Source organism: Camelus dromedarius, chromosome 18, assembly GCF_036321535.1.
Source record: "Camelus dromedarius isolate mCamDro1 chromosome 18, mCamDro1.pat, whole genome shotgun sequence".
In the NCBI taxonomy this organism is placed as follows: Eukaryota; Metazoa; Chordata; class Mammalia; order Artiodactyla; family Camelidae; genus Camelus; species Camelus dromedarius.
The window spans coordinates 47060783-47082061 of NC_087453.1; the positions used below are offsets into that span (position 1 = coordinate 47060783).

Here is a 21279-nt window from a genome sequence, read left to right on the forward strand (position 1 = left end):
CAGGATGAGTGGCTGCGTGGAGGGGAGGGAGGAACCCCAAGCCCCCCGAGAGGAAGCTGTGCCTGGTGCTTGGAGGTGGGAGAGGCTGCGAGGGATGAGGATGAAGAGGCCGCCCACATGACACAGTGTGATGGATTCTCCTGCGTTTTGTTTTGTTTTGTTCTTTGGGATTTTTGCGGTGCGGGGGGGGGGGTAATTAGGTTTACTTACCTTAATGGAGGGACTGGGGACTGAACCCAGGACCTCGTGCATGCTAAGCGTGTGCTCTACCACTGAGCTCTCCCCTCCCCCCCGATTCTCCTACGTTTTTTCATAACATTTGTATTTATGAAGAATTGGATCCTATTCAGTGTTTTGCATCTTGTGCATGACTTTTTCTTTATAAGCATTTTCCAACATTATTGAGAATTCGCCAAATACGGAAACACCTGTGTAACTCTGCGGAGATTCTGGAAAGGTGTTTGTAGCGACTGACCATGAGAAACACCAGCCTCCACCAATAGTCGAAGGGCAATGCGGCGGGTTCCCACCAGCAGTGGTTAGGGCCACCCACCCGCGAGGTGGGGGCTGTCACTTCCCACACGCTGCCCAAGGTCGGGAGCCGGGCAGCCTTCATATCCTGGGACCAGTGCCCACCTCTCTGCACCCCCCAGAATGTGCTGGACTTTCACAGGGAAGCAGAGCGTCGGAGAGCCCTGGGGAGAGTGCGCCCCCTTGTCCTAAGGCCTGGGCGCCAGGATGGGCTGTGACCCACGGCCCTCGGCAGGACAGCAGAGGGAGTCCAGAGTCACGGCACCGGTGGGCAGGAGACCGCTGGGGCACCCTCCACCCCGAGGGCAGGAGGTGCTCGTCCACTGCGTGAGCTGCCTGGACCGAGGGCCAGTGACCGGCAGGGCAGAGGTGCCCTCCCGGAGGCAGGGTTGCAGGTGCAGGATTACATCACAAAGTGTGACCTCCCTGCAGGGCGTGGACTCAGAAGGTGAAGACAGACCAGGGATCAGGAGCAGGAGGCCCCAGACCAGAGCTTGGGGGCAGCTGGAAGTGCTGGTTCACAGGAGAACCCCGGGCGAGGGCTGGGTCAGCACCCAACTCCACAGGAGGGGCAGCAGTTTGGAAAGGGGGCCAGAGCGGGAAGACTCAGGGCAGCCACAGCCTTCACGGCTGCACAGACGCAGAAGCAGGAGTAGGCGGTGAGGCACTCAGGGTAGGTGTGGACCCCGAGTCCAAGTGCTGTCGCTGGAGCCGCAGACCCACCCAGGATGAGTGGGGCGGGAGGCCGGTGGGGCGCCCTTCACTGGCTCCCGTGGGGGGGCTCCTTGGAGGACAGAGGGTGCCCCCCGGGCAGCCCTGACAGCTCTGTCTCAATCCAGCTGGGCTGACGCTCTCACAGCAAGATCTGTGAACCTGCGCGGGAGCAGCGGCCACCCCACCCCGCCTGCGGCTCCAGCCCTGAGACGCCAAGGAAGCCCACCTCTGGCCCCTGGACGGAGGGACCATGACCAGACCCTGGGGGACCCGCCTGCTCCTGCTCACCATTCCGCTGGCCCTGGTGGACAGCGCGGACCTCGACAAGACGAAAGTCAAGGTGCTGAGAGAACTGAAGAAAGTCAGCCCCTCCAGCGCCAACGTGAGGCAGTGCCTGTGGTTTGCCATGCAGGAGTTCAACAGGGAGAGCGCTGAGAAGCACCTCTTCCAGGTGGTCAAGGTGCTGCAAGTCCACCTGCAGGTAAGGCGCCTCCCCCGGTTGGTGCATTTGCACCTGGTGGCCCAGACCGAGGCCAGGCTAGGAGGGCGGGCGTGGGGGTCCCTGGTACCAGCGGTAGCAAACGTGCGCCCCACACCCTGGAGGTAGGAGGTCTCGCCTTCGAGGAGGTCCCACACCGGATGGAGCCGCCCCAGACAGCCGGTGGGGCCAGGTCAGGGCATTGGGATGTGGTGGGTGCCATAGACCCCCCGCTAAAGGTGTGTTTGGGGAGAGAGGAAACGGGGGGGGGGGGCAGAAGTTGTTTAGGGCTTGCTGAAACTCTCAAAAAGTAAAATACAGCTTTTTTGAGCAAAGTCGCACGATTGCTCATCGACAGGTCACAGATTGTTTGGAATACCTCATCGAGGCTGAAATTGCCCGCACCAATTGCAGGAAGCTCCCCAACAGCAACGAGAGCTGTGTCCCGAAGGAAAACCCCAGACTGGAGAAGGTAGGTGCAAACCAACTGTCTGCGGTGGCCTTGGCTGCTCTGAGCCCCCCGCAGAACTCGGGGTACCGAGACCTTCTCCTTGAGGTCAGCATCACTCCTGGTGTTTAGACAGCAGGGTCCCACCTGCAGAGTCTGATTCAGTGGGTCTGGGGTGGGACCCAGGAACTGGCATAGCTAACAAGCCCCGGCAGGGTGAGGGGAGCTGCTTGGGCCTCGGTGCCTCACCTGGAGAACGCATCTGCTCCACGCATCTCGGCGTGGGAAACAGGGCCCGCTGACAGGTGCCCGTGGTTACCTGTGCCCAGAACGGCGTCTGTGAACTCCCGTGAGCAGGTCTGCCGACTGCAGCCGCAGACACCCGGCACGACAGACACTTCCAGCAGCGGTATGTCTGGGCCATCCCATCTTTTATGTCGGTTTTGTCTTTTCCCGGAAGCAGAGTGTGGTGGTTTCAATTTCTGTTTTCTGCTGGGCTGGTTGTGGTTGCAGGAAAGTTGTTGCTTTTTAGCTCTTTGTAGCAAATGCTAAAGAGAAGGGAGGAGAATTGTCTCCAAGGGGCTCGTTTGTTCTGCCGTTCCCATGGCCCACCTCGGGCATGAGACCAGGTCTTCACGCAACACGTTTATCAGTGAGGAAAACCTCGCCTCCTCCTCTCCAAGTGTTTCGAGCCGCGCGGAAAGGGAGCGACGCTGGCCACTGCTCGTGCTCCTGGATTCAATGGGGTTCTTTGCAGTATTTACGTCATCACTAAATATTCTGTCGTGTTGGTTTCTGAAATTCCTTCAACACTCGTTTCACTATTTTTTAAATTAAGAATGTTTCAGAGGGTGGGACTAGCTCAGAGGTCAAGTGCAAGCTTAGCCTGCACGAGGTCCTGGGCTCAAGCCAGCACCTCCATTAAAAATAATAAGAATAACATTTAAAAAATTAATCAATCGAGAGTGTTTCCTTCTAGGAGTTCTCCTTTCAGCAGCTGCACGCACACTAAGTGGCCCTTCTCCTCTGACCCACTCGTGCAATAGACTGAAACAGCAGGTTCCTCAACGGCGAGCCCTTCTTCCCCGTCCGGGACACGGAGCACCTGTCCCTTCTTGGCAGTTCTCCGGCCTGACTCGAACGTCAGGGTTAGTTCTCACCCCCATTGACTGACGGTGGCGACAGGTGCACAGGGAGCCTGGGTGCGGGTTTCGTTGGTGAGTCTGCACCTCTTCAAGGTCCTGGGCGGCTGCGCGTGGGCGCGGCGGGGCGCCTCCTTGCTCCTCGGACCCGCTCGGCTCTGTGGAGCCTGCTGCCCACGTGCACGCCTGGCATTCCCGTGTCTTTGATGGCAAATGTCCAGGTCTCTCTGGGTGCGGGGGCGCAGTTCCAGAGGGCCACCCGGGAATACGCTCGTGCACGTTGAGGTATGGTTGGCTTCAGTTCATATTTTGTATTTTTACATTTTACATAACTCCACTAACTGGAGTTAGTGTTAGCTGGGTGACAGCAGGTCGGCCCCCTCCTCGGGTCCCCTCCCTTTGTGGGCGCTGTTCCGCGGGGCCAGGCTGGGAGGGACGGCTGGTCGGGGGGGGGTGTCTCTTCTTGCGGCTTAGGGTGCAGGGGGTCCATGAACCACTGTCCATGTAGGAACTTTGCTTTTATGTGTACGAAGTGCTCACAATCCCCTAGTGTGGAGAATGCGTCCCCACATGCACGCAGACACAAGGGCACGCACGCGAACACACACACACAAGGATCATGGCCTCGTCCCAAACTACTGAACCAGAAAGTCAGGTCCAGACACCCCCCACCCCCGTCGTGTCGCTGGAGCACCCTGCGTTAGGGACAATGACTGTTTGATACGCGGCCGCCCTTCATTTGCTGGTGTTTTAGGGTGCTCCATTTAGTCGGGGAGTGAGGGTTATAATTGGTTTCTCAGTTCTGTTTGGTTCCAGGGTTTCTCTGGTCTGGTGTCATGAGAATGAGGCTTTCCATCGTTTCTGTGATCTGGTTCCGTTAAAGACCAAAGGAGGTTTGGGGTCCCAGGGCTCGATGACTTGGTGTTTTTTGCGGGTTTGTGGGAGGAGGAGGCGCGTAATCCCCTTCTGCACATGGCCAGGACCCACAGGGACCTAAGCCCTTCTCCCTGCCACCCTGGGGTGCTGAGTGCCTTCCAGGCAGCGACGGAAGACGCCCTTCGCTGTCTTCCAGGACCGCTACCTGCCTGGCCCCGTCCTCCGTCCCTGCCCCCGTGCACCCGTCTGTGACCCACACATGGAACATTTCACTTGTCATTTCAGTGGCATTTCGAGGAGAGAAGTGGCCTTTGGAGGAAAAGTTCCGTTCGGCCCCAGAACCCGCCACATTGCTCTTTCCCTGGTGTCCGCGTTCTCAGGGCCCAGGGCGTTACCGGGGCTTTACGATCACCCACATCACACTGTGCCTGGCACAGAACCGCGGCACTTAGGCTGTAGAAAATACTCGTGAGCATTAAAAACAAAATCAGCTTTGCATCCGGTCTCCCCCCAAAATATGATGATTATTGGTACTTGCTGTCCCTCGGTGGGCGGGGCGGTGGGGACCGAGGCCCCTGCAGGTCCCTGCGTGTACGGCCTGCCGCCTCCAGCCAGCAGGCTCCCGGGGACCGCCCTTGGGCTGACGACCGTCTTCCTAAGCTGACGCCCGGCACCTTGCCTTCTCTCGTGGCCGCTGATGAGCTCTGCGTGGTGCTGGTCTCTTTCAGATTCGGAGGTGCACCTTCCTGGTGGGCGCGCTCCCCTGGCACGGCGACTTCACCGTGATGAGGAAAGAGTGCGTGGACGTCTAGGGGCCCCGGGCCCCGCTGCAGCCCCCTCCTCCACGCCGGGAGCCCGGCGTGCGCGCTCTCACCAACACGCTTTCCTCACCGCTGCCCGTGGCTTGCTGTTTTGCTTCCTAGTCTCGCATCAGCTGGTGGCAAAAGATGGGCGTGTCCCAGTCCTCCTTCCTGGCCTGGGGGAGGCTGCTCGCCGTGCAGCCCGCGGTGCACCGCCACCAGGAACAAGGACCGTTTGTCACTGAGCATAAAGTGGTGGGGGGTAAGGTCTGACTCTCTCTCCCACTGACGTCTCGGGGGAATCCCTTTGTGATGGGTACCGCCCCTCACAGGGGCCTGAGCCCAGTGGGTACCAACTCCCAGGTGCCCCTGGGAGGCGTCCTTCAGCTTGAGGGCCGGATCACCTGGGTGGGCTGGGGGCCGCCCTGGCAGAAGCAGCGCTCCCCACCCCCAGGGGTCTCTGTGAACTGGGGGAATTGGTGTATCTTTTGCTGTAAATGTCAACGGTGGTCACAGAGAGGGAGGGGTGAGGGCAGTAAAGCCTAAAGAGGAAGCCCAGTGTTCACATGTGTCTGTGTGTGCAGGTGTGTGTGCAGGAGTGTGTGCTGGACTGGGAGGCAACAGGGCCGGAGGGGGGCAGGCTCATGGCCTGTGTGCGCCTTGGAGGGGGTCCCCTTCCTACGTGCTCGGTACACAGAGACCCAGTAGGTGCATTTCTAGGGTCTCCAAAGGAGCCTGGGGCAAAGGGTCAAGACCCGGAGATGGCAGTGTGTGCAGTGGCCCCCAGCGTCCACCCTGTGTGGGGTTGGGGGTGTGGCCCCTTGGACCAGCCCTGGGAATGGACCCAGGCCAGCGAAGGGGGCTGCTCCCCCTTGACCTCGTGAATGAAATGAGGAGACCATTCTGTTTCCGAGGATCATGGGATAAAGATTCAGGTTCACTCCTGAGAAACAGAGGAACTCGGCCAGGGAGGAGGGAGGGGAGGAGTGGCCAGGCTGTGGCCAGAGCAGAGGCCCAGGAGGCCCAACCTGCATGACCAGCCTGGGTCGGGGAGAGATGGGGCCCTTCTGCTAATGGTGGGTCCTGTGCCCACGTGCTGGCCTCGGTGGTGAATGGCACTTCTGCCCTGGAGGCCCGGGACTGAGACGGGTCCTGCACTGGCCTGGCCAAAACGGCTCCTGCCCATCCTCCCAGCTCCGCCCCTCCACCAGGGCCATCTGTGGGTGCTGCTGTCACAAAACTGAAACCAAGCGGACACGGCCAAAGGTGCATCAAGGGGACGTGAGCCTAACCAGTGGGGAGGCCAGCTCACCAGCTTCTGCTGGATGTGCGGGTCAGCTCGCTGCCGCCAGCCTCACCCAGGGTCAGCGAGAGCCTCACTCCTCCCCGAGGAACCGTCCTCTCCTGCAGACTGCCTGGTGGATCGTCCAGGAGGAGAGGCGACTTGCAGGGCCTGGACGACCCTTGTGCAGGCCACTGACGACGCCAGTGGGGACCAAATGTGCCTTCGTGCGCCCATGCGGCCCATAACATTTTATGCCCCAGCTCTACCCCGCGCACCGCCCAGTTACCCGGCGGCAGGTCTACTGCGGCCCCATGCCTGTCAGCAGAGATGCTCCACACGGGCACTCACACACCCTGCCCCTCCCTCAGTGCTCCCCACCCTGGTGCTGGGCAGCCGCCCAACTCCCCTGCAGCCGCTGGCCTGGCCTCTGTGGCCTAAGGAAGGCTTCCCCAGGAAGCGGGGGGAGTGGAGGCCAGAGTGCGCGGGGCATGGGCACGCGCGGAGGAGCTGTGGGCCAGGCTTGGCAGGTGGAGCCCGGAAGCCGCAGTGTCTGACTGTCTTTGCACAGAGCCTGGCCACCCGGGACCAGTCCCGGGTGACAGCCTCCCTTCCCAGGCGTCAGCGTGTTTGTGCACAGGGAAGTGAGGCTCGGGCCCTGGTGGGGCCGCAGGAGCCCCCTGGCCGGGGGGCGAGGCCAGGAGCGGGGGCAGCGTGCAGCCACCTCCCAGACACCGGCGGGTCTGCGCCGCAGGCGCTGGCCCCTGCAAGGGCAGGGCCACGGCCTCAGGCCAGCGCAGGAAGTGGGGTTCTCGTCCCAGCTCTGCCACCTTCTACCTCCAGGGCCTCGTCTGCTCACCTTTACTTTGGACAACAGCACACCTGCCTCTCTGAGCGGTGCTGGGACCAGGGCGGGGGAGGGGACGCGGGGCCAGCACTTCTCACGGGGGAGGGGTGATGCTTTGGCCCAGCTGTCAATCAATGCTTGGACGCTTACACCTGCGGGTCCCTGCTGGGGTCAGGCCGGGCAGTGGCCTGGGGGACCCTTGGCAGCAGAGACCTGAGCCCTGGCCTCTGCTGCCTCCTCCCACTTCTCATTGCCAACCTCGTCCCAGTAAAGATAGAAAAGTGCTAGTTCTGTGGTCACTGTCGTTCTTGAGCTGACACAGAGTGTAACTGTTGCAGCTTCAAAGTGGGCCAGGGACGAAACAATCTGCAGTGCTCTTGTCCGAAGCGCAGTGTCCTTGGACCGGACAACGGGGAGGGCGTGGGTCTGGGAGTCTCCGGCTTTTATCAGGACACCAGGCGCGGCTGCAGCGTGCACCCCGGGCAGATAGCACGTGAATCTGTGGGCCCTTCTGAGGAAAAGAGCTCGTCCCCTGCCCCACGCCGCCCCCACCACAGGCACTGCAGCGACAGGCTCCCAAGCTTCCGCACGCGGTGGGCTCACCCCGAGGTCTGCACGTGTGCGGTGCCCAGAACCCTGCCTGCCCCTCCCTGTGCAGAAATTCCATGTGCACGAAGGAAGCCCCTTCTGCAATCACTCACCATCCCACCCGCCCTTGCCGGTGGGAAAAGCCAGAATGTGGCTCCAAGATGAGGAATCTGCCCTGTCATGGGACTAACTTCCACTTGCTCAGTGTCACGGCAAACTTCACCCACAGGAGAAGCCAGAGCCAGGCTGCAGATCAGAGAACTGCTCCAAAGTCCTGGGAACAGGCCCCCATGCTTCCTGCCAAAATGCAGGTTTCTGCAGGGTTTCCCAATTCAGCCACCCCTGGAGCAGGCCTTCAGGGCATGGCCGCAGTCAGACTAGCTTTGCTGGAATTCCGAGTCTCCCAGCCTGGCTGAGTGCCAGTGAGGACAGGCACCTTTCCCAAACTAGGACCGGAGCCAGGGGTCAGGCCCCGGATGGCGCCTCCAGGGAATCCCGCTGCGCTGGGCCCCGTCCTGGCTTCTGCTGCCCTCGCTCAGCCTCTGCCTTGGCTGGTGGTTGGTGAGTGCGGACGCGAGGAAGGTGGTGGCACCACTTCCTTCCAGGCCCCCTTGGGGCGGGGTCTGAGCCTCAGGTGCAGCGTCTCATGGGGGCCTCTCTGGGAGAGAGATTGGCTGCCCTGCCTCCAGGGAGGGTGGACGGTGGGGAGCTTTGTGGGGTGGCGGTCAGAGTGGAGAGACAAAGGGACAAATAAATCTCCAAGGAACTTATTTCAGTGACGTTATCTGGCCCCACCGCCCGGGCGGCTCCAGAGTTTCTGCAGGGGGCTCCCCCATAGCAGTAAGGGTGGAAGGGGAGGCCAGGACCTGTCTTGAGCTGCTTTCCCCGGCTTATGTCAGAATGAGCCCCGCTTGTCCACATCAGGAAGTGGTGAAGGTGCCGATGGCCATAACCATGGAGCCAAGACCCCCAGTTCAGCCCCGGGCCCACCACACTTCTGCCTCCCGGGACCAGTTCCAGTGTGATGCTCGCTCCGTAGGCGCCGCCTCTGAGGCAGCTTGTGAGGCTCCCTGCACCCCAAGGACCCGCGGACGCCCCTCCCCTTCACCTAAACCCTGCCTCGGCTGCCGGGGCCACTGGGGCCGCTGGGGCTGGCGAGATGGGCCAGTGTGGACACAGCTGGGGAGGATGCCTTCTTGGGAACGGTTCTGTCCTCCCTCATTCCAGCCAAAGCCTGCTCTCTCCAGCCACAGGTCCAGGACAGGGTCTATCCAGACCGAAACGTTTAGGCAATGACTACTCTACTCCAGCCCAGAAAACCGTGCCCCCACCCGCTTTTGTGCACGTCGGCAAATATTTCTGTGGGATAAAAATCTGGATGTGGTGCATCGTGTTGACAACTATGCAGCTTTTCAGGGTTTACCAGGGATGGTTCCCGTGTGGGCCTGTGGAATTCACAGAAGGATGTGGGTTCTCTGAGGAAATTGTCTTTTCTTTGGGGTTTTAAAGAGCTTTTTCCATAAAAGGGAATTTAGCCCATTGCCAAACATCTTTCAAATAACTTGTTCTGTGTTCCCAGTCCTCCCTTGGCAGTCGGGGAGAGGGGTGTGTGCGTCCAAACTGCAGGCCCAGGTCTGTCACTCTCCGCTCTGGCTCCTGTGTTTCCGACGAGCTCAGACAGGGCTGCTGAGGCCAAGCACAGGACTTGTCTCTGACACCGGCCCTTTAGCAGGGGCCTCGTCGGCCCGAGAGCCCGGCTTTCCGTGTGGAATTTTCTGGTGGGTCAGGTAGGCTCCTGCCCATGCTCACCTGTACCCCGTCCTGGGGAGACTCCCAGCTTCCGAGCTCTCGGGAGCTCCCGACTGCGGCCGAGCCAGGCCCTCCGTGCAGAGCGGGCTGGAGCTCCGACCCTCAGGGAGCCTGGCTTGGGCCCCGAGAATCACAAACGGGAAAGGAAATCCGACAAGGGAAGGTCTTCCTGCCCGGGACAAGGCTGGAGGCCGGGCAGGGACGGCTGACGGGCCAGCAGGGATTGGTCCCCCGCTCACCCTCAGAGGACAGTCACGCCTGCACCGCTGCTGCCCGCCTTCCACTCCACATTTCTGGCCTGGGCACCACCCGCAGCCTCCCCTCCAGGGCCTCGCAGCCCAGGCCCCCTGCGCCTGGCTGACGGAGCCTCCTCCAGCCTCTAAGCCGCAGGGTCACACGAAAGGATGGCCCTGGAGGGGTTCGCTTCCCACTGGTCCACCTGAAGCACTTCTGAAGAAATGTGGGCAGTCGGCAGGCGTGGAACTCTGTGCTGGGGCAGGTGGCTCCCGTGAGCCTGTGGACTTCTGAGCCAGAGGGGCCCCTGTCGGGGAGCCAGTCACTCACGCAGCATCAGAGGGGCAGGGCTGATGTCACAAAGGGGCCACAGAGGTGACCACTGGTGGGAGAGCAGATGCACCCCGACTTCAGCCCCTGGGCCATGAACTGAGCGCGCTGGAGACAGCACGCGGGCCACGGGACAGGAGCCGGCGAGCTCGGGTCCTCAGGAAGGAGGAGGACCCGCTGTGGCTGGCGGCCGCTTGGAGTTCTGCCAGCCGGGGAGTGGAGAGGGGCTGGGTGCTTAGGTGGGTCTGGGTGCAGCTGTGCTGGGCAGGAACGACGCGGGCAATTACTGCAGAGGTCGCGGGGCGGGTGTCAGCAGCTCGAGCCCCACGGGTATGACGTCAGCGCTTGCCATCCAGCGGGGGGTAGGGCAGCGAGAGGGCAGGTGACCACGGGACAAGCTGGGCCCCGGGCGTGGCATCCCCTGTGCACCAGCCTCCCTGCAGGGCAGTGATGTGCGCTCTGAGCAGGTGCGCAGCCCGGTCGGCCTCCAGCGGTGAGGGTCTGGCTGGCGACTCCTGGGCAGAGGGCGCGGGCCAGAGTGCGTCCCCGGCGGGCATCTGAGCTGAGACCTTGTGAGTGTTCGGTGCCGTGTGTGTCTGCCAGCTACCAGGCATCTCCTGGTCTCGCCATCATGCCCTCTGTTTGGCTTGGACACATTGTCCTTACTTCTCTGCAGTGAGCGCACCCCCGGACCCGGCCTGCCTCGAGCTGCTTGCCTGCTCCTGATTTGCACCTAATACATCGGCCCCTGGGCCTCGGCATCACTAGCCGCCCTTGATGAGTTTCTCCTGCAGAAGGAACCGCCTTGAAAGCAGACACTGGGTCGGCTGTGGTCCCTTGTGCGCGTGGGTCAGACTGCGACAGGGCCGTCCCAGAGACACTCCTCCTGTGGGAAGGGTTTCCCAGCCCCGGGGGGATGGCGGGGATGAGACATCCCCCAGCGGTGAGGGCCCAGCGAGACTCCCTGGTGCTCGGGGACGGATGCCAGCGTGTTGCTCACCAGCCCGACCAGCGAGAGCCGTCTGAGCCGGTGCAAGGTCTCCATGCTCGTGCTGGGAAGGAGACGAGGGGAAGGAGGGTGTAGAGGCCACGCTCTCCCCGGGCAGCGTGTGCCACAGGTCCTGTGCTGTCTGCACGCAGAACTGTGCGCGCTGGGCACACGCGGGCCTTGCAAACAAGGGCTGGGGGCCGAGCAGCAGGAAGAACAGCTGTGAGTGTGTGCGTGTGTGCATGAGTGTGTGTGTGTATGCGTGTGCGTGTGTGTGTGTGTGTGTGTGTGTGCGCCCACCTCCACCACGTGGGTGCACGGAGATGTGCGTCCTCCAAGAAAGGAAGCAGCCAAGATGGGAAACTGGACTGAATTGCACACTTTGCAGGCGGCTGCCTTTGGTGGGGAAGATGATGTTAACAGCAGTTTTTTCCTTTTCACTCGCAGCAGAGCAGGGCAGGGCCCCCCAGGCGTGGGAGGACAGAAGGAACTCGGCCCAGGGCCCCTTGGCTGGCCTGTCATGGCCAGGCTCTGCCCCAGCCTGCTGCTCCTGGTGGCCACTGTGGCCCTGGCGTCCAGTGCTGTCCACGCCTGGGGCACGCCGAAGGTGGTGAGGAAGTTCCAAGACGTCCCGAAGTCCTACGTGTACGTGCAGCAGGCTGTGTGGTTCGCCATGAAGGAGTACAACAAAGCCAGCTCAGACAAGTTCGCCTTCAAGGTGGTGGAGATCCTGAAGTCCCAGGAGCAGGTTGGTGGCTTTGGCTCCCCCTCTGTCTCCGGGCCTGCGGTAGAGGCAGGCCCGCTGCCATGGGGAGCAGCTGAGAGAGGCCCTGAGCCAAAGTATGTGAACTTTATTTTAGGGGACTGGGGAAGAAAATCAATTAAATCTCCTCCTGTACAATTCTGGGGTAAAATACAGCACATCCATTAAGATAACTTAGAATTGGCCACCGTCACATCAGAAGGCGCAGGTGAGGGCCTAGAAGGGCTCTTGGGGGGGTCATTTTTGGGAGAGTTTGAACGGACCTCATTCACAGGGGTGGTGTGGGCGGGGGTGCCTTGTGACACAGTCAACCAGCAAACAAACTCCACATCCAGCTTTCACTGAAAAAGGAACTGGGGCTGAAGGGCAAGCTCTTCTTTATAGCAAAGTGCCTGCTTACAGCTGTGAACGAGCATGAAACTCGAACATCACCTTTGGCAACCACCAAGGTCACGAGGGGCTCAGGCAGAGGCCAGCAGTGACCCTCCCCCCGCGAGGACAGCGTGGGAGGGAGAACCCCCGCAGGGAGTCCCTGTTGAGTAATTACAGCCAGGATGCCCGGGGGCCTCGCTCCCCGAAGGCCCGTACCAACACCGGGGCAAACTGAACGTCACGCGCCTCCGATGCGGCGTCACTGGAAGGGCACCCCAGACGCACCCCCGACGGTAATCACGAGGGCAGTTAGCGTCTCCGAGCCCGACGAAAGTATTAGTGTCGTGAGACAGGGGAGCAGGGGACATTTCTCCATTCAGGGGGGCTTAGGAAACAAGGGGGGATAACTGCCGGGGGTGGTTCTGTATTGCCTCTTGGATTTAAAATAATGCTGGAAAGGCTGATGTGAGGACAGCGGGAGGGGTCTGAACATGGACTGTGTCTTAGAAGAGCACGTTGAACCAACGCTGTGTTTCCTGAGGAAGAGCTGTCCTGTGGTTTTCGCAGGGGCCGGAGCTGGGGGGCAGGCCGGTCTGCTGGAGCCCGAGGTGTGGGGGGAGCCCGGGTTGTAGGTGACCCTGGCCCGACCTGCATCTCTGCCCTCCCGTCACCGCCAACCTGCCCGTTTCCTGCCTTTTTGTGTGGTCGGAAGGTGCAGGCGATGCCTCCACCCCACAAGAGGCCGGACACCGGCAGCCTCACCCCCTCTACGCGGTGGGTCCCGGGCTCCCCCGGTCCTCCGTGCAGCCCCGGCTCTGTCGTTCGTGTCCGCAGGCAGTGGTCACCTGCCGAGTTCGGACGTCATGGGTGTCAGCGTGGCACCCGTTCCTCGTGAGGCTCCCCCCTCCCAGGACCGGCCCGCTTCCCGGGACTTCTCCTTCCCTGTGCTCCCCATTTATCAAACAGAAATGGTGGGTTCTGCCTCATAGACAGGGATTCAGTAATAAAACAAACCAGAGACCCACATGTCCCAAAACTTAGGTCTCATTTCATACTGTTTGCTTGTTCTTTTCATGAACGTACATTTTATTTGTCTGCTCTGCCAGCCTTGAATGCAGATAAGGATGCGAAAGAATCAAGGAGAAACAGGTTCAAAGAGGCCAGAACAGGGGCCCTCCCTGAATGGAGGTGGGCCCGTAGGGCTGCGGGTGTGGGAAGATGCGGAAAGTCAGGGATTTGGGGGGTGTTCCACGTGGAATTAGGGTGGATTATCAAAACTGCCAAAGCTTCAGGGAGAAGCGATACACTCTCAGCAGAGACTTTAAATACAAGAGAGACTGAGAAACAGAGAGATCGAGGTACGACCAGCCCTTGTTACCCCAAAACTCTGACAAAAAAAAAAACAGCCGTAGGAGGGAGGGAGGGAGAAACAGCCTCTGCGCTGAGCAGGGATGGCATGTTTGTTTATCCACTTGATCACGGACACCACGTGCGCTTTTATGAGGTCTAACCTTAAATTACTCTCGGGCAGATCACGGATAGCTTGGATTACCTTATTGAAGCCAAGATTGTCCGGACAACATGCAAGAAAGTTTCAGGAGAACATGAGAACTGCTCAGAGCAGCAGGACCCCCAGATGCAGAAGGTAGGTGCTCAGACGGCGTCCAGCAGACCTCGCTCGCCCAGCTCGACATGCCTTCCTGTCCTGCGGAGACGCCTCCCTGCCTCTGCCGTGGGTGGGTCTCAGGACGCCTGCGGGTCCCCGTGTCCCCGTGCCAGAGCTCCTGTGCATTCGAGCATATTTGCTTTCTCTAGTTTTTTACTGAGACCTAGAAAGGAAGAAAGGGTGAATATCTGAGCTCCTTGGAAAACAAATCTTAAAACTTGATATTGTTTTAGACAGTTACAGGCCTGATTCACTTCAGGTAGAAAAGCTGGGCATTTTCAGAAGACTTAAGTGGCTTAAAATCAACTAGAAAGACGCTTGTGTAAAGGTTACCCCTGTCGGCTTGTCACGTAGCCAAGTTTTCCTGTATTTTGTATTTGGGTTATTGTGTAGTTGGGATCACACTGTGCACCGTTCCACAATTTAGATGCTTATTTGATAATAAAATCTAAGGATTTCCCAAACTGTAAAATTATCTGAGGGCACTCTGTAGCGGAACTAGTTGACTTCATTTAACGTTTACACGTAGTATTCAGTCAATCCCGGAGAATTATTCACATTTTTCTCATTTTTAGCCGTTGCGAGCGTGTCCTAATGAATATTCTTCCTTATTTCTGTCTGTGTGTGTATCTGGTTGTTGTTGCCTTGTGGGCAAATTCCCAGACGCTGAATTACTCATCCAATATTTCTTTTAACTTCTTGAAGATTTTTATATATTCACTAAAATGTCCCCTAGGATTGCTCTCAATAGCTGGGCTTGCTTTCTTTTTTTTTTTTTTTTTTTTTCTGGTGGGGGGTAGGTAATTAGGCTTACTTATTTAAATTTGGTTTTAAATGGAGGTCCCAGGGATGGAGCCCGGGACCTAGTGCATGGTGCTAAGCACGTGCTCTACCGCTGGGCTCCTCCCTCCCTGGTGCCTGGGTTGCTTTCTATGTTGGTTGATCCAGAAGTTAAGGAAAAAGTTGACCCTCTGATAAGCCCACTCTCTCCCCTCCCCACCCCTCCCACCGCTGCCAGGAACCATCTCAACCCATCCTGGATGCCCCCTCTGCCCGGACGCCCCCCAGGCCGGCCTCAGTTCCTCCGCGGCAGCTCTGGGTTGTGGTAGCTTGGTCCTGTTTCCCACTCAAACTGAACCTCACACAACTTCGTATCTGCTTGATGCTGTCACTCGTGCTTCTGCTGATGCAATGGAGTTCAAAAGAAAGAATTCTTTGTATTTTTATTCTAACTGAATAAAGATATCGGGAGAGAGGAGGGACACGGCGAGTCATCCACGCCGGAAACCTGAACCCCTTCATTCCACAGGCCCTGGAAAGGGCTCCCTGTGTAACCCCCCAGCTCTCCAGGGCAAGCTTTTCATGGTGGTCCCCAGCCAGACTTGGCCCCTTTCCCAGGCATGCAGGACCCTGACTCTTCTGTGGTGCCGCCTCCCCCGGGGAGGACGGCTGGGCCCTCCGCTCAGCACGGGGTCTCCGTGTGGCCGGAGGAGGGCTGCAGCTGGGCATGAGGATTTCTTGAGAATGATTAGTCCCTGGGCTCCAAATCTTGTTCTTCCCACATCAGCGATGGCTTCAGATCGTGGGGACGTGAACTGCAGAGGGCTCCTCCTGGTGGCAAGGCGGGCTCCTCAGGAGAGGTGACCTCAGCCAAGCCCCCGCAGGGCCCTGGCCCACAGACCCCGCGGAGACGGCTCAGGGCTCTGCAGGGCGCGGCCGGCTCAGGAAGCCTCTTAGCCGCCTGAAGCCAGATCCCCGCTCCTGGAAATACACATTTCTGGGGCTTTTTTGACTGTGGGTTTTGTTTCACTTTTTCTTACAAGCTGATTATCCTTTTTGTCTCTTTTAGATGTTTTATTGCACCTTTATTGTTGCGTCCAAACCCTGGAACTTTGAACTCAAGCTGCTGAAGAAGGAATGCCGACCCGTCTAGCCCTCCGGCGCGTCCTGCGCCCTGACGTGCCTCCGGAGAAGCACAGACGCCTGAGAACGTTGAAATAACACGGCTGACGTGCTGACTTCCCTCCTGTAGCCTTTTGCCTTTTTGTGCGTTCTCCGCGCGAGGAGGCGGAGCCGTGCTGCCTTTATGTGGTGGGTAATTTCTGCGAGGCTCCGAGGGTGCGGTCGTGTGGGAATGTCCATCCGTGGGTTTCCAGACAGCTCCCTGCCCGGGACGCAGGAGCTCACGGGGCTGCAGACAGAGGTTTAAACCCCAAATCCAAGCTGGGAGACAGCTGGGTCATTTGCAGACTTGTGTTGTACTTTTGGTTTTGAAATGAGGCAGAAATTTGCCAGAGCGATGGTACCTGGCAAGTAGGCTGCGTGTGTGTGTGTGCGTGTGTCTGCGTGTGTCTGCGTGTACCTGTGCGCACACAGTGGGAGGTATAATCCAGTGCTGCGTGACTGGTCGCCTTGCCCTTGCTGCTTAAGCCATTTCTTGTGTCTCTGCGGGGTCTGCGGGCCAGGGCCCTGCGGCGGCTTGGCTGGGGTCACCTCTCCCGAGGTGGCAGACTCAGACTCTGAGGGCACTGACCCATCAGAAGGTGAGTTTGGCTCCGGGGAGCCCACTTGCAGGCTGGCTCGCTCTCACGGCTGCAGGGCGGTGTGGCTGCTGGCAGGCGGTCTCTGTTATCCTCCGTGTGGCCCCTCCGGGGGCGGCCGGGGGCTGCGTGTGTTGCCTGGTTCCTCCAGACACAGGCCTGAGAGACCAGCTGGAAGACACAGCGCCCTTTGTGCCCCGGCTTTAGGTGCCCCACCAGCTCCTCTTTGTGTTACCGGTCACCTGGCTTAGTTCTGGGTGGGTGGGGTCGGGGACACAGCAAGGTATGACACCCAGGAGTGTGGCTGCTCCTTGGAGTCGCTGCAATTAGACAGGTTCCAACAGCAGTTCCTGGGCATTGACTAACTAAAAAGACGACTTTTGCCCTCAACACACTTCTATACATAAAGTACACACAAGGACCTACTGTGCGGCACAGGGAGCTGTACCCGGTGTTTAATGATGACCTATAATGGAAAAGAATCTGCAAAAGAACGTATATGTACATGGGTAACTGAATCACTGTGCTGCACACCGGAAACTAACACAGCATTGTAAAGCAACTATACGTCAATTTAAAAAAAAGAATGACTTTTCAGGGCAGGAAGCCCCCGGCTGTGAGCGAGTCTGTGCAGGGACAGGCTGGCAGGTTCACAGCAACCCCTCTCCCCACACAGGCCCCACCTGCTCGCGGACACCTGGCTTCTGGACACCCACCTTTTTCTCTCTCACCAGCATGGTGTTCTGACCCCTCCCCTGAGCTGGTGCAGCCCCCAGACCATCCTCCAGCCCCAAGTCCCCAGCCCACGTGGGGTGGATTTCTCACTGTGGCTCCACTGCATCCAGGCCCGGGGGCCCTGAACCGAGCTGCTCAAAGTGTGGTCCAGAGGCAGGAGCGGCAATGGCCCCGGGAACGGGCTAGGGTGCGGATGCCCAGGGCCTGCCCAGACTGGGGTCAGAATCCCGCAGGGCCGGGGAGGCCCAGGAGCAGGGCACCCACAGGCCTCTGGGGGACTCCGGTCCCCTCTGAAGGTCTCAAGGAGCCGGGAACAGAGGCTAAAGGCCTATGTCAGGGCACAGAGCTGAGGCCTGGATTGGAAAGAGTGTGTTGTGGGGTCATCCCAGAGCTGCCTGAGCCGCCCCAGTGGGAGGCTGGGAAGGTGTCTTCTGCAGAAACAGACTCTGCACAGGAAGCAGTGTCCTCTGTGCCGTGTCCTCTGTCTCCCGTGGACACAGCTCAGCCTCCCTGAGCACGCTGGGTCCACCCCCGACCCCCGCCTCTCTGCTCCTCCTACACTCACGCTTCCTCCCCTAACGACACCCCAACAAAAGGGGCGTGGGAGGCCACCGTGGGTCGGTGGAGGGGGCGTGGCCATCACACAGCAAGGTTGACCACCCCGGAGCGGAGTGGGGGCGGGAAGGGAGACGCAGGGGCTGGCCGGCAGCTCCGGGGCCCAGGAGTGTCCAGGACCTGCACGTCCTCTGACCTGGCGCCAGCCCAGGGGCCACGAGCCTCACTGCTCCACAACTCGGGGGGTTGGGGGCCACGTGGGACGAGGCCACGCCCGCACCTGTCAGGACCCCGGCCCCTGCTGCCTTCTTAGCATGAATGCCCTCGACGTCTGGGCAGGCGCCTCTGCCGCCCTCAAAGCCGGCCCTCGGCAACCCCTCCTCTGCGGCCCTGTCCCTCCTCGTCCCGCTGACCCTCACCCACTGCTGTGCCCACGGACCACCTTCCTCCGAAACCTCTCGCGACTGAGTCCTCGATTCGGAGTCTCGGTCTGGGGCCTCCAGGCAAGCCTCCCTCCCCCGGAGGGGTCCAGGGGCGCCTGCGCTGGGCTTCCGCTGCAGCGGGCCCTCCTCCACGGCCGGCCCCTCCCGCCCCCGCCTGGCTCCTGTGTCTCTGCCCTGGGCCCGCGGGAGCTCTATCAGCTTCGGAAGGAGGAGGCAGGGTCACAGGAGGGAAGACACAGGGTGCAACGCCAGAGGGAGGCCCAGCGGAGGAGTGCGTCCTGGAGCAGATGGACTGGACCGAGGCCCAGGCAGGCAGGGTGGGAGCCGGAGTGGGGAAGGCGGGAGGCACGGGAGCCCGGCCGCCCACAGCCACGCAGCGCCGGCGGGGCAGGTGGAGGTGGGCTCGGCCCTGGGCCCTGCTCCTGCTTCTCCTGGGTCCCCAGCTCCTGGAGGCGCGCGGCTGGGGTCTCCAGAGGGAAGTGAGCGCGGAGGACCAGAGGGTGCTGGAAAGGTACTTACCTGCCACCGTGGAGTACGCCGTACACGAGTTCAACCTGAGGAGCCAGGACGAGAACGCCTACAAGGTGAAGCGTGTCCTGAGGTCCTGGAGGGAGCCGGTGGGTACCACGCGCCCGCCCCGCCGGCCGGCACCTGCTCTCGCGGGAGGCCGGGGGAGGGTCCCGTCGGGCCGTCCTCTTCCCCACCCGAAGCCCGTAAAGCAGAGGGGAAATGCAGTCTGTTCAGTCGCTCTCAGTTCCTATCAAAGGAGTAACTTGGAAACTTTTAGCGCCTCAGTCCATCAACTCACACGTAAGGTGTGTCTTCAGTTTTCGTCATCTCTGGACGTGGTTTAATGAAGAATGACCAAAATATGGCCGATGAGGGGATGAAGGTATTTAGTTAAAAAAAAAAGAAAAACCTCAGGGAGTATTGGATTCGATAGATTCAGAAAATATTTCAAGGAAATAACAGTAAAGTGGGTTAATTCAGAAAGAGAGAGACAGAGACGCCCAGACATGCACGGAGGGAGGGAGGAGGCCGGGGCCTGGAGGGGTGGGGGCAGGCCGCAGGGTCCCCTGGCCCTGAGGACCCCTGCGAGGTCACGGCCTCTCCTCTGACCCCACCTGCTCTGGGCGCCTTCCGGGTCTCCGCCCACGCAGGCTGAGTGTGACTTACACTCTTCCGGACCTTGGTTCTTAATCCTAAACTGTTCTCCTGGCCGTGGGGTCTCTGCAGAGTGCCAGCAGGGGTGCGATTTCCACGTGGGCTGCAGACGCCAACACTGAGACCCTCGGCTGGAGGAGCACGTCTGGCCTGTGTGCGCTTGTGAGTGTGTGTGTGCGTGTGTGAGTGTGTGCGTGAGTGTGTGTGTGTGTGTGCACGTGTGTGCGTGTGTGTAGCCGTAGCGCCGAGCGGCATTTTCCTGCCGTGGGGCAGGTGAAAGCGTGACATGGGGCGTGAGGGTGAGCCCCCCTTTCTCAGAACGGACTGACCCAGCAAACTTGCGGAGCCGGCACCCCCGGCCCGGCCCGCCCTCCCGCTCTGCGGGGACCTGCTGTGCCTGCCACCCGCGGGCAGGAGGGACGCCCTCACCTCGGTGTCTCCCCGACCACAGGTGGACACCGCCATGGTGTTCTCCACGGAGCTGCAGCTCACCCGCACCAGGTGTGGGAAGTTTGACGAAGACATTGACAACTGTCCGTTTCAAGGACGTCCGGACGTGAACAACGTAAGAGACGCACCAGCCGCCCTCGGGTGACACGGGGTGGATGCCGCCCCGGGGGCGGGGCTGTGGCAGTGATGACAGCGCCGCTCCTAGAGACACAGGGGGGTGACCGGCACCCTGCCCCGCGGAACTCCCACTCCTGCTCCAGCTGACAAGGGGCTGAACCCCGCCCCAGGACAAGCCCCGCAGGGTCGAGGCCCCCGGGAGACAGCAGGTGTGCAGGGAGACTCCCAATGGGGCGCTGGGGGCTTGGTCCCACTGGGACAGCCTCTGGGGACCACAGGCCTGGCGGGGAAAGAAGGACACAGGCGCCCTGGGGTCAGGAGCGAGTCCCAGGTCGGGGGCATCCACGACCGAGGGCAGGAGCCTGCACCCCCTGCCGCCCCCGCCCCCAGGAGTGCAAAGTTGTGTGGGTGCTGGGCTTAGAGCCAGAGCCACCAGCTTCCCAAGGCCCCTCCACCCACGCTCCCTCCCCTGCGTTTCCCCCGCAGACCGTCACCTGCCTCTTCACCATCAGCACTGAACCCTGGAGAACAGTGTTTGAGCTCCTGAACAACACGTGCTCAGAGGGGCTCCTCTGAGGGAGACCACGGCCCCGCCTGGCCTCTGCTGTCCTGCCCCTGGCCACCAGCGAGGCCTGTTGTGGCCCTCTGGTGGCGGAGCAGCTCCGGTTCTGTTCCTTCACGAGCAGGTGTCTGGGGGGGTCACATCCGGGCGAGGTGGAAATTGCTCCCTGTCCATTTCCCCCCGTAGAATCGGCCATTAAACACCAGCATTTCCGGCAGCCTGTGCCGCCTGGTCCGGAGGGCGGGGGCCGGGCAGGGAAGGCGTCCTCCCGCCAGGGCTGCCGCTGGCCTAGGGGCGGGTCTGCTCCGCCCTGGACACCTGAGACAGCTGCAGGTGACACCACTTAGCAAGCGCAGGTGGTCTGATCTCCATCTCTGGGCTCACGTGATGGCCTGGTCCTCAGGGCGGCATCGCCATGACCTGACGGGAGCCCAGGGCCGACGCGCCTCTGGCCCTCAGTGCCTGCCTCGGGGGGACTGCTCACATCTGCCCAGGTCCAGCAGGGCGCTCGGGGCAGCGGGAGGACATGGAGGGCCCAGCCTCCGGCATCAGCAGTGGCTCCTGGGGCCCCTTTAGAAGCATGCAGCTCGGGGACTCTGCACCTGCGACGAGGACCCGGGCCCTTGGGACAATTCGACTTGCGAGGCACTGCGGCTGCTGCTGCCCCAGAGGCCCCGCCCCTCCCCCAGAATGCCACCTGGCCAACTCGCCTGGCCCTGCGGCCTGGCTCTCAACACCCCCACCCCCGCCAGGCTGTGTCTGGAAACACCGCGGACAACGTGCACTGAAGCGGGAGTGGGCACGTTCCAGGAAGACCTCACTCCCACGCAGGGTCTCCCTGGTGG

At 60.7% G+C, this 21279-nt stretch overlaps 3 protein-coding genes across 4 annotated transcripts; all 3 read left to right on the forward strand.

Annotated features, from left to right (window-relative positions):
- Positions 1 to 1368: 1368 nt before the first annotated feature.
- Positions 1369 to 5467, forward strand: LOC105106294 (cystatin-8). 2 transcript variants are annotated; one of them, XM_031434395.2, is made up of 3 exons: positions 1369 to 1726; positions 2082 to 2195; positions 4918 to 5467. In XM_031434395.2, exons 1-3 carry the CDS (start codon positions 1496 to 1498, stop codon positions 4999 to 5001), a joined length of 429 nt encoding a protein of 142 aa, XP_031290255.1. In that variant the 5' UTR covers positions 1369 to 1495; the 3' UTR covers positions 5002 to 5467. The 2 variants fall into 2 exon arrangements, 1 of the variants encoding a protein (XP_031290255.1); XR_010376699.1 differs by lacking the exons at positions 1369 to 1726; positions 2082 to 2195 and adding an exon at positions 3715 to 4657.
- A 6120-nt stretch (positions 5468 to 11587) lies between these two features.
- On the forward strand, positions 11588 to 15801 carry LOC105106286 (cystatin-13-like). The gene is made up of 3 exons (XM_011000120.3): positions 11588 to 11815; positions 13734 to 13847; positions 15718 to 15801. The coding sequence occupies exons 1-3, from the start codon at positions 11588 to 11590 to the stop codon at positions 15799 to 15801; spliced, it is 426 nt and encodes a 141-aa protein (XP_010998422.3).
- Positions 15802 to 18428: 2627 nt separating this feature from the next.
- Positions 18429 to 20642, forward strand: LOC105106287 (cystatin-9). The gene is made up of 3 exons (XM_011000121.3): positions 18429 to 18758; positions 19757 to 19870; positions 20359 to 20642. The coding sequence occupies exons 1-3, from the start codon at positions 18429 to 18431 to the stop codon at positions 20446 to 20448; spliced, it is 534 nt and encodes a 177-aa protein (XP_010998423.1). The 3' UTR covers positions 20449 to 20642.
- The last annotated feature ends 637 nt before the right edge of the window (positions 20643 to 21279 follow it).